Consider the following 12650-nt stretch of genomic DNA (forward strand, 5'->3'; position numbering starts at 1 on the left):
GGTAAAGTATGCAGAATTAATTAAAGAAAGACAAAAAACGACAAGCTATATATAAAACATACAAAAACGTTCACTTTATTGCATCAATTAAAGTTCGGGGAGTGAAATGTCAAATCTCTTATATGCAAACCTACAAATGATAGGATTAATTAATTGATTGTGAAGTAGATTAATCACAGAAGATTGTTTAAAACTTTGCAGTTTAATACAACGATACCATCGGGACTATAGGGACGGTATGCACGATAACTCGGCACAAAAGAGAGGGGGAAAAATGGCGCGATAGAGGCGGTAATTTTCGGCAACTTTGGACCGATAGTGAAAAAACATTGGGTTCATAGGGACGATGCGCACGATTTTTTTGGAACTAAACGGGCGATAACTTTGGAACGATATGGATGAAACTCACGGTAGTTTTGAATGCAATTTACTCTTGAGATGACACTAATGTTACGCTACATTTTGGAGTAACGTCGTGACAGAGTATCTTCGGTTTTTATTTTTTGCTTATTACACTGTTTTTATAAGAATATTTTAGAGCAACAAATAATCTTTGACTGTCAAATATTTACGATGTCGAATCTCATTCGGATTTATTTAGCGGAGATAAAATTAGGAGCAAAATAAAACAATGTTAAAGCTTCAAATTTCGAATCTTTAGATTGTACACCAATAGCGTACACATGGCCGTTTAGGAAGTTGTAATAGGAGTATGATGGCAAAGACCGAAGCGGATTGTAATGGTGGATGCGGCAGGATATCCATTGAAAGTTTTCAACTATCGTGTTTGGGCGAGGGTTTTCATACACAGGGTGCCCAAAATATGATTGTTTTTAAGTTGGCCATATGTGACTGTCCGCTGGAAAATCTGATGATTGAGCGGGAGAGGAGTCTTTTCAGTTTTATCGACCGGGGAGGTCTGAATCGAATGTCAACCAGTGAGGTCTGATTATTGACCAGGGAGGTTGGCATTGAGTATCGACCGGTGAGGTTGGTTTATCGACCAGGGAAGTCTGAGACTTATATCGACCAGTGAGGTTTTTAATTATCGACCAGGGAGGTATGAAAGGAATATCAACTAGTGAGGTTGGTTTTTTGACCAGGGAGGTTTGAAATGAATAATAGACCAGTGAGGTTGGTTTATCGACCAGGGAGGTCAGAAACGAGTATCGACCAGTGAGGTTGGTTTATTGACCAGGGATGTCTGAAACGAGTATTAACCAGTGAGGTTGGTTTATTGACGAGGGAGGTCTGAAACGAGTTATCGGCCAGTGAGCTTAGTTTATCGACCTGGGAGGTCTGAAACGAGTATCGAGCAGTGAGGTGCGATTATCTTTTAAGGTCTATTGTTTTTCGTTTCTATTTCGTTTTGTTCTTCTTTAGTGTATTGAGAAGATAGGTCAATTCTCGGATTAGGGCGAGCAACTCCCATTGGCTAATCTTTACTCTAGAGGGTCTTTGGACGTACTTTTCAGTCGTTTTGAAGTTTGCTCCTTCCTGATCGGGAGCCCCATTTGCTATTATATATAGGACGCATAGCTATTCTTCTATGGCTTTGCGTTTTTTGTTCTAGATTTCTGTTTCCTAACAAACGTACGTGGCAAGAGTCGCATGGTAGATGCGAAGATATGCGAGCGGAAAATATTTCTAGTAAACTACAAACTCTACCAGCTCGAACACACCTCAATGGGTAGATATGAATGGGGTTCCCGTTGAGGAAGGTCCAAAGGGTCTAACGACTAATGATGATATTATAAGGGGTGATGAGTTGCCCGATTTGTTCCTGTTATACCTTCGTGACCCAGAATATTGGATCTAGCGGCTGGTCAAGGACATCGGGAGTGTAACAAGTTGTTGGGGTTCAGTTTAGCGTTCCCTAATTGAGGCCAAAAGTGTAAACAACAGTGCTTGATGTTGTTGAACGGTCTAGCATATTAAAGAATGTTATCAGAATGTTGTCAGTCCTCATTGGATTTAGGAGGGGGAAGATAAGGATTGCGAAGAGGGGGGCTGGTTTGAAGCCAGCTGACCTCATGAATTTTGGTAGAGCCTGTAACAAGGCATGATTGGTAGCAATATTGTGGGAAATTCGGGAAGGCCAGAGCTGACTTTGCATACCTTAATATTAACAATAGATGGGGCAGAATATTACACTATTCATAGTCACTTTGAATTTGTGAATTATGTCACAGAGGAGTTGTTAACATGTATTCTCACGGCCTTTACACTAATACAAAAGGGAAAGGACGCCATGAATTCATCACTTTTTGTTCCACCCACCCGCCCACTAGCACGTCGGGTTGATCCACATTCTGTCGCATTTATCGCTTTCTGGCCAGGATTTGTTCCAGGCCAGAGCTGCCTTTGCATACCTTAATATTAACAATAGATGGGGCAGAATATTACGCTAGATTTCCTAAGGTGGATAGCTCATTCCTCACTGCTCTAAATTCGGGAGAAATGTTGTCCCACTCCTCTGTTAGGATGCACTGCTGTGACTGAGCAAACTCAGTGTAATTTATTATAAAACTGTATTTTTTCTGCCACTTAGGTTGACGCTAGAGCAAAAGTATTGCTTAGACCAAGCACTAGCAGGGCATAATTTTCTTATACAAGGCAAAGCGGGCACTGGTAAATCTTTTCTTATAACTGAGATGATTAATTTATTTGAAAGTAACGGCAAAAACGTTAACCTAGTGTGTTCCACTGGAATGGCTAGCAACGTCTTTAAAGCCAAAAAACTGCCATGCCTTCCTAAGACGATTCATGCAGAGAAAATACACATTTGTAATGCAAGTAGGAGAATATTATTAATTATAAGTTGATTATCAATAGTTTGATAAATATGTATTTTTTCTCAAGCTTTGTTCACACTAAGTTGGTGGAGCCGGCGTACTACGTAAGTTTACTACAAGAAAAAATAAAAGAATACTTACTTCATTGCACTTTAGGTGAATGAAAAATAGTTTAAAATGTTTTTTTCTGTCCTTTTTCTTCCTGATACGATATATCTTATTTCTATTTTTTTCTATACGACGTTTTTCAAGATAGATCTGACAACTATACGATAAAAAAGCTTTACAAAAAGGCAGCGAAAATCGCCGGTTCCAGTTTCGCGAAGCCAAAAATAGGCGACGCTTCTTGTTTGGTTAAAAAAAAAACCGGAAGTAAAATGCAAGACTCACGGGGTGTTGGGTTGGGAAGCACGTGGTAACGAACCAAAAACAATTGGAGAGGGAGGGAGAGGACTTGTTTTGGATCCCTTTTCTCGTGTTCAGGCCCGCTCGGATGCAAGCATAACTGACGGCACAAAAGTTTTCGCTAAAAAAGCCCAAAAAACCCCTCCTTATAGAGAATTTATTATCAAAATTCTTTAAATTATTGAAGATTAGATGTAAGTACGACGTTCTGTATACTTTTTTTGTTTTCGGAGTCAAAATATCTGGATAAATTCGCGGCTTTCTCTCGTCAAAGTTTGAATTTTCCACAGGAAGCCCGTGAAGTTGCCTACCTTGTTAGTATATTGTATAGTAGAAAAACAAAATTGCTACCAAGGGGGGTAGGGGAGATGACAAAAAATCGATAACGCGCGCGCATAAAAAGATAAAGACAAGACGCCATTTGGTATTTCCTTCATTTATTAGAGTGGTTAGCCTGTGGCCTAAGAAACTGCGGACTTCACTTGCATCCTGGTATCAAACGCTTTTTTTAGATCAATAAATACGTTGCCATTTATGAAACCATTATCCATATTTCTAAGCCAGATATCTAATGCAAAAAGCAGTGCCATACATGTTGTATGTTGGGAGTCAGATAAAATTTCATGCTGTATTAAAACAGTGGAGCAGCCCGGAGTCGGCCCTTCAACCGGTTCAATAATGTTTGCATTAACTAGCTCTTCTAGTTTCTTTTCAACTTTTCCTCCTAGACCAAATGGTATTGGTCTTTGTTTTTGGGCCACTGGTTTGACTGCCTCGTTAATATGCAATTTGGCTTGGAAGTCCCTCAACTTCCCAACTCCCTCCAGGCATTTTTTGAATTCGTCCAATATAGGCTGCTTGCAGACACTGTTTATCGTGATCTTCAACACTCCAAGTGCTTCACATGTTTTCTTGCCCAGTACCGGGACTGCTTTCTCCCCATGTACGACATAGGTGGTTGAACAATTCCTTTCTTGGTAGAACAGCTCAGCATCGAACTCCCCGGCAACTGCTAAGGACTTTTTGGAGCCATAACTAAATAATCTCTTGGTAGTCTTCCTCGATTCACGCAAAATGTTATTCTGCTTCAGGGTTTTCCATGTAGCTGTTGATAAAATGTTGCACATACAACCTGAGTCGATGAGTTCATTGGGTAAGGCAATTGTTGGCAGTAGTTGGTCTGATTGTTTAACTGTAAACGAATAGCCTTTGTCTTCCCCTGTTACTTGGTTTACTTGTTTCTGCTCTCCAGAGGGTCTTGTGCGACAGCATTTTGCAAAATGTCAAACCCTCATGCACTTGTTGCAAGTAGCCATCTTTGCCTTACATTTGGGGTCGTTTTGGTAGTTTCCCTTTTGTCCACAACTTGAGCAACTCCCCGATTTAGCACTTGTTGGTTTGGGCTCATTTCGCTTAGCATTTACGCTGTCAACAGATATTTTGTCACTCTCTTCAGACTTGCCTTGTCTTTCTTCAGCTTCCATAGCTCTGCCAATCTCCTGTGCTCTCTCAAGGGTTAGTCCCCCACCGGCTTCTAAGAGCTTTTCACGCAACGTGTTGGAGTGACACGTGTGTATTCTCTTTTTCTTGTCTTCAAACCCACAAGTTTTGGCTAGTTGGAATAATCTTGTTCTCCTTGTTGTGCTTGCCTAAATTGATGTCGTTCGTATGGAATGTTCATTTATGGTTCAAAATGGCCTTTCAGCGTTTGCATCACCTTTATGTATCCTGTGTCGTCTCCTGTAACGGGACCTGGATCTGTTAAGATTTCGAAAATATCTCGGACTTCGGTATCAGCACAGTGAAGGAGAAGTGCTTTCTTTTGTGCATTCTACTCGATTCCCTTAACTTCTAGAAAAGAAAAACTCAAACGATCGTTTCCATCGAGGTCCAACGTTAGTCGGGTTTCCTTTGCAGTCGAATGGACTGATACCGCCGATTTCTCCGCTTGAAAACATGCCTTGTCAATTCGTTGTTTTAATCCTCTCCGCCAGTTGTAGAAAAGACGAATACACCATCGATTAAACTCACTTTATTCGCTCCTGAAACTAGTTAAACTTCACATACAAAATCACTCCATGTACTCCGTGTATGACACAGGGATCCCTGACACAGGGATCCCGGCAATACCCAGAGACTAAAATATCATCATTCAAACCTCAATCAATTTTCTCTATGGTGTCACAAAATAACTTGAAGGTGTCAATCACTGGATCCTTTTTCATCTGGGATGTACTGTATTTGACATCAAGCTTGTCCGAAAATTCATCAGCTGTAATAACGAAAGCAGTATTGCTTTCAAATACTGGTTGCCAAACATCAAGAGTGGCTTTCATGCATTTCAATAACCCACATACTTGTAGGCAAGTGTCCTGTTTATTGGTCTTTCATGCATATTGATCTGTTGAACATGAAGGCAGTGTGTTATACATATAGGCTCAGAATATAGGTGCATGCGAATTCAATGATTCTCATTTTTTTGCCACCCTCTTAATGTTGATTTGTTTAAATTTTATATTATTATAAACTTGAATCTAGGTAAAGTAATGTGTGTGAATTATCACTCGAGAGCAAAAGACTTATGTATATATTTAAAATTACAGAATTTTTTTAGGTGGAACTTACTGTACAATTTCTTTTACAGAAAACAATGTTTCCTTCTGTGGTATTCCAGTATAGCTTATTTCTTCAAGAACATCTAGGACAGCCTCACTTGTCAAAATTTCCCCTACTTCCTCATCACTTGATGCATTGAGCAATTGCAAAATTTCATATTATATTTCTATAAATTTTTACCAGGCATTAATTCATTCAATGGAGAACATAGACTGCAGAATAAAATACTGTACACTGCTTCACTCCATACGCCTGGAGGGCCCCTTGAAATGCACTATGACGATCCGAAAATCCCTAAAGATTACTTTTGTAAGCAAGTACGCCTTGACAAGAAAACATTTAACATTCTATTGAATTCCGCTCTAGTTGATCAGACATCAGGTTTCTGTTTTTCTGTCAAATGACAAGCGATGATAGTTCCCGATGTGATTTCTTTTGTTTAGAGAGGTTTTGACCGAATAGTCGAGTTTCTACCTTGTTCGACGGCGCCTTTGCTATTTTGGTCAGTTGGCAAAGTTTTGGTGGACTGTCAAATGTACGGTCGCACTAGAAATGGACTTGTGATGACAGGTTTTGTCGGATTAAGACAACATATTCTACCAAACTTTGCCTAGTGCGACCGGGGCATTATTCCACTCAGCATCCTTGGTCTAAAACAGGCATTTCTGAGATGTCTATTTTTTTCTATTGAGCTGGAGGGTATAGGGACAACATGATCAAAGGTTAACAGTTAATGTTTCAGGTTTATTTTCAGGATTTTGCCAAAATTTTCAGAAGCTCATTAACTGTAACGATTTTCCCCATAATATACACAATACAGGCTGTAGTTCTAATTTTCTGACTTCTGTTGTAGTATCTATAGAAATTTCTGCATTGACATGTTTATGACATTTGACATGTCGTTTTACATATCAAATTCCATTTCTGGTTAACTGTTTAACTTGGTTTTTGCAATTAATTGTTCTTGAAAAGTCTGATTTTAATAAAAATGTCCTTGAATTAGCATAAATCATCATTGTCATACAAATTTTATGAATAATAAATTTGATAATATTACGTGTACTATTTAGATTCATGATTGCAGTTGAGACTGAGAATGAGACCGGGAGTAATGAAGGCTCAATACATGTGCTTGGGCGACATGAATATAATATTTTAGTGTTTTCCTGAGTGTTTCTGCTCATTGGTCCGCTTCCTGATATTAAAAAAGGACAAAAGGCGCACTTCTACCAATCTAAAACAGAACACACTAATCGGGACCAGCTCTTCAAACTTATTGTTAGCTTTTTCAATATAAATAACAGTGTACTACTTACAAAAATGATAAATAGATCCCGATAAATAAGATATTTTGACAATAATATGTAAAAAGAGAGTTTGAATATCGAAACCAGCTCGTTACTGAAAAGTCAACATCATTATTATGTAAAAATGTAAAAGATGAAAAGTTCAAATTACTTAGGTTTACAAGTTTAAAAGAAATTTGATTTAAAATTGCTAATCTTAGAACACTGTTTAAGTGTGTCACTCAGATTGTTCCATTCTTTCATGGCTTGATACTGCATTGTTTGTTTTCCCCAGTTAGTTTTGGGTCGTGGTAAGCGAAACTCGCTTCCATACCTCGTGTTGTAGCCATGCTTATTGATCTTATTTAGCTTTAGATTTGATGATAATAATTTGTTTTTACATTTGAATATATTTAAACATCGATGGTAGTATCTGCGCTTACTGAGTTCCATCCAATTAAGTTCTTTCCGAGCATCAGATGTTGAGGGGTATGGAGGACGATCCAGGATGATTTTGGCCGCTTTGTTGTGCAGGGTTTGACGAGACTCCATAAGCGTGATATTATTTTATTTCCCCAAACAATATCACCATAATCAGTATCACCATAATCAGTATCACCATAATCAAACTCGTTAAATGTATTTAAAAGAAAAATTCGATCTCACCACTGTAAAGAATATAATCAACTTTTAAATACATCTCTAATTAGGCAGGCCTCTATACTGCATACGCTACTGCGTCTTCGACAATCTGCTTTAATTCATATCTGTTTAAAATCGCATGTAAGCCCTCTCCTCTTTTTGAATGTAATGATGGTTCAGTTGAATCAGCTTGCCACTATTTCTTACACTGCTCTCGATATGCCGCTCATCTTACAGCCCTTTTGTCAGTTTCCCACAGCTTAAAACGATACCACCGATAAACAAAAGGTTGATTACTTTTTGAATGGATGTCCCAATTTCACTGTTTGTAATAATCTTAAATTGTTTCTAGAAGCGCAAAAATATATTATCGATACAAAAAGGTTTACGAAAGATTAATTATACATTTAAAAGAAAAATTCAAAAGACGCTTCGAAACTCTTTTTGTCTATTGCCCATGGTTTCCCTGGAAGCCTGCATGATGCAAGAATGCTAAGATTAAGCAATTTTTTTTTGGGCAGCCGAAAACGAAGATAATATACTGATGGAGCCTTTCCAGGATTTGGGGGGTACTGTAATTCGCCCTCTTGTGGTGGCAGATTCGGCGTAGCCATTGAAAACCTGGCTCCTGCCAGTTATAAAGGATAATGGTGCCCTTAGCCGAGAGAAGAAGAAGTTTGATAAAGAGCTTTCAAAAGCAAGAACTGTTGTAGAAAATGCGTGTGCATTGCTGAAAGGACGATGGAGGGTGCTCCTTAAACGTTTGGACGAGGATCACGAAAGAGATCCAGATTCCAAATACCATCATAGCATGCTGTATATTACATAAGATTTGCATAATACGAGGGGATGGCATTGATGTCGACGATGATAGTGATGATGATGATGAAGGCAATAATGGAGGCATTCCCAACCCAGCTGCGCGAGGTGTTCTACGAGCAGTAATTGATTATGTTGATAATCAATAAATGGAAAAGATAGGAAGAGAGAAACAAAAACAAATGATCCGACAGATAGGAAAGAACAGTGACAGAAAATTGAAATTTAAAACCAGAATGATGATGATGATAATAATAATTACAATGATAATATTTCAACAGTGGTGTACTAAGTAAGATGTTATGAATCAGGATAATAATAAATAAAAAGAATGATAATTTAGAAATAAGGAAAGGAGAGAAAAAAAGAAAGAAAGATAAAAAGAAAGAATGAAAGAAAGGGAGAGAGAGATAGATAGATAGAGAGAGAAAGAGAGAGAGAGAGAGCTAGATAAATGGGCACTTTTGTAACCTAAAAAGGGCACTTTGGTAACTACGTAGGGCATTTTTGTAACTTCATAGGGCACTTTGGTAACTGCATAGGGCATTTTTGTAACTTCATAGGGCACTTTGGTAACTGTATAGGGCATTTTTGTAACTCATAGGGCACTTTGGTAACTGTATAGGGCACTTTTGAAACTACATAGGGTACTTTTGGAAATAACATTTTAAATTTCGTAATCATCGCTCTAAATGATACAAAAATGAATCAAATAATCTTTGAATCATATAATAACGCCTAATGAGTCATAATAATAACGCTTGGGTTACTTGTCCAAATATATATATATATAAAAAAAACGAGTAATTTTTAAACCATGCTATGATATAACAATGGCTGCGTTTCCTGTCAAAATACAATAACGAATCGAGTATTCTTTGAATCATATTCTAATATAACAACGCCTGGGTTCCTTGTCAAAATATAACAACAATGAATAGTGTAATGTTTGAATCATATTCTTAAATAAAAACGCTTGGGTTTCTTGTCAAAATGTTACAACAATGGAATAATCTTTGAATCATACAATAGCATAAAGCCTGGTTCACATATGATCGCAGACGATCGCTCGATCGCGGAATCCTCTCAACGGAGGATCTCAAATCGAACGTTCACATATCGATCGCCGGCGATCTGTTGACCCCTGAATCCGCGAATTATCACTCAACCGTAAAACAAAGTACATATGTATATTCAACATGGACGACGGAGACGAAGTAGTATTGATCAGCGCGATGTTCTAATCTCGTTAACCTTACTTAAACAAGGAATCGCTGGCAAATCAAAAAAGAAACGTTCGGATTTATGATTGTGAATATTTGAATACTTGAATAGTTATTTACTTGTCTATATAGCTTACAAACGTAAATTAGCATATACAATCGTGAGTTGATACTTTTGAATCAGTTATATCTGAAACAAATCTAAAAAGACATGTTTTTTGCTTGCGAAAATCAACACGTGTTTTATGCAAGGCAAAACTGAGAATTGCTGGACACTTACAATATCACGATCGCAGAATTCTGTTCACATATAATCGCAACCGATCGTAGGAATATAACCCGATTCTAATACACACTCACAAAGAAGAACAATCAATAAAATATGTTCAAAAAATAATAAATGATATACTACGCTTCTAATGTGAATTAAATCTACTAAAGTACTCATACTGGGTTGTTTTAACAAAAAACTTCACTGGTCCACAAGATATTTTATGACATGGCCTATTATAAATATATTAAAAGAGTAATTCATAAAGAGAATTGAGTTTAGATTGTGAGAACTTTGCCTAATGGCCAAAATTTGCCATTAATGTATAGTTTGTCAGGTTCTGACTTACTGAAATTTGCTCTCATCTTATTCTGCTTTGCCTTCTTCAAGGTGTCCATCTGTGGTTTTCTTCTTTTAACCAGGTCCGTCGGTAAATCAATAAAGATTCTGTATTTAGTGTTCTTCAATCGATAGCCCAGAGACGAAATCTTGTCCACATCTTTATACCTCAAGAAGCGAACCAAGATAGGTCTTGGACCATATTCAGCTTTCTTTCCAAAGGGGTTTCGGTGAATCCGCTGTATCTCCACCGTTTCATAATCATGGAAACCCAATTGGTCGTTCAGAAAGGATCTTAGAACTGCTTCTACGTCTTCTTGTGGCGTCTCATATGTGCTTAAAAACTTCAAGTTTTCCCTTCGGGAATATGCTTCTAGGTAAAGATCTTTTGTTTGCTGTTCTTCTAGCTTTTGATTCATAATGGTTATCTTAGCTTTCAGAACCCGAAAGCTTGGCTTAATTTATGATTAACTAGACGCCACCTGTGGCGTTAACTCGGGCTTCTTTAGATTAGCGTTGCTAAGTTTTTTCTACAGTTTGATATACTTCTTACTAGCATGCCCAAGTGTTTTGTTGAATCTTCTATTTGTTAATTGAGCTTGGTATGAATGCGCGCAAATAGTCTAAACTTCTCAATAAATATGAATTAAACTGTATGTTTAATAGTGAAGTGGTTGAACATTTTAGAGTGCAAACAGTAGATTGCAAACAGTATATCTGTGAAACACAAAATAGTATTTAGTACAAAATAGTACTACTTGAACAATGGAAAACAAAGGATTTTGTACGAATTAGTACAATTTTGTTTTAGTAAAGTTTCACAGTTATACTGTTTGCACTCTATTGTTTAATTAGCACTATTTTGTACAAAATAGTAATTAGTGTTTCATGGATTAGAGTGCATTCAGTTAATCCGTGAAACACTAATTTCTAAATAGTACAAAATAGTGCTAGTTAAACGATAGAAAATAATAGAATTTGCATAAAATTGTACTATTTAGTATTAGTAAAGTTTCACATACTAACTGAATGCACTCTAGAGTGCAAACAGTATATCCGTGAAAAATTAGTTTTACTAAATAGTACAATTTTATACAAATTCTAATGTTTTCTATTGTTTAATTAGCATTATTTTGTACTATTTAGTAAATTGTGTTTCACAGATATATTGCTTGCACTCTGTTTGCTCTCTAATGTCTTTTCCCAGGTCTTTCCTTACTTTCTGTAAGCAAGCATCTGTGCTGCACATTTTTTATTTGCATTTAACTTGATTTTCATTTTTGGATTATTATAAAATGTATATATGATATTAGAAATTTCTGCTAAGCAAAATAATAAGATATTAAATTCTAATCATACAGTTTCTTTCAATAAATGTTTTTATTCAACAATTTAACATACCAAACCTACAAAGTTCTTTCAAAAGTAATTATAAACATTTTCTTTAAGACTGTTGTCCAGTGTTCTTTGGTATTTTACAGTCTAAATATCAAGGGATGATTACATTCTTACGTTTCTTATTGATAATGATATAAAACCTTTCAAACAATTAATACAATTAGTAAATATCAAGGGATGATTACGTTCTTACATTTCTTAATGATAATGATATGAAACTCTTCAAACGTTAATTACAGCTAAATGAACATTTAAAACAGCTGTTGGTTTTGCTTGAATTGAAACGAATTGAATTTGTCTAAATTTTTTCAACGGTCGAACTATTAAAGAACTATTTTAAACGTTTAGCTAAACAATACCTCTATCAATCTTAAGCAATTATTGGATGAGGTTGAGCATGATATCGTAAATTATCAAGACCGAGTCTGTGTTATCTGCCGAAGCCGAAGGCTGAGGCAGATAACACAGCCGAGGTTTTGATAATTTACGATATCATGCGATAACCGAATTCAATAATTGCTTTATTATACATTTTGTATACTGGAAAAACATTAACATAAACATTAAATTATAGGGACATGAAATATGAACGCCATGATGTCGCGTGAAAAACGCAAAATTTTTATTTGAAAATATTTCAATAATTCTTCACAAAATATATGAAAATAAGTTAATAAAGATTTCTTAAATAATTGTTTTTGTACATAATACTGAAGATAAATACAAATTCTGAATAAAAACGTTATGTAAACTGAGAAATTTATAAGTTATGTAAGCCTAAAGGATACGACAACAACAACAAAAATGTCGCCGGAGTGAATGAAACCTATAATAATTCAGATGCCAAAGTGAATGG

At 36.5% G+C, this 12650-nt stretch overlaps 1 protein-coding gene across 1 annotated transcript; it reads right to left on the reverse strand.

The window, feature by feature from the left end:
- Positions 1–10335: 10335 nt before the first annotated feature.
- Positions 10336–10815, reverse strand: LOC148911933 (uncharacterized). The gene has a single exon (XM_089028359.1). It carries the CDS (start codon positions 10813–10815, stop codon positions 10336–10338), a length of 480 nt encoding a protein of 159 aa, XP_088884485.1.
- Positions 10816–12650: the final 1835 nt, after the last annotated feature.

This window comes from Actinia tenebrosa, unplaced genomic scaffold (assembly GCF_029948245.1).
Source record: "Actinia tenebrosa isolate PJP-AT-01 unplaced genomic scaffold, QUT_ActTen_1.0 PGA_scaffold12__29_contigs__length_12842862, whole genome shotgun sequence".
Lineage (NCBI taxonomy): Eukaryota > Metazoa > Cnidaria > Anthozoa > Actiniaria > Actiniidae > Actinia > Actinia tenebrosa.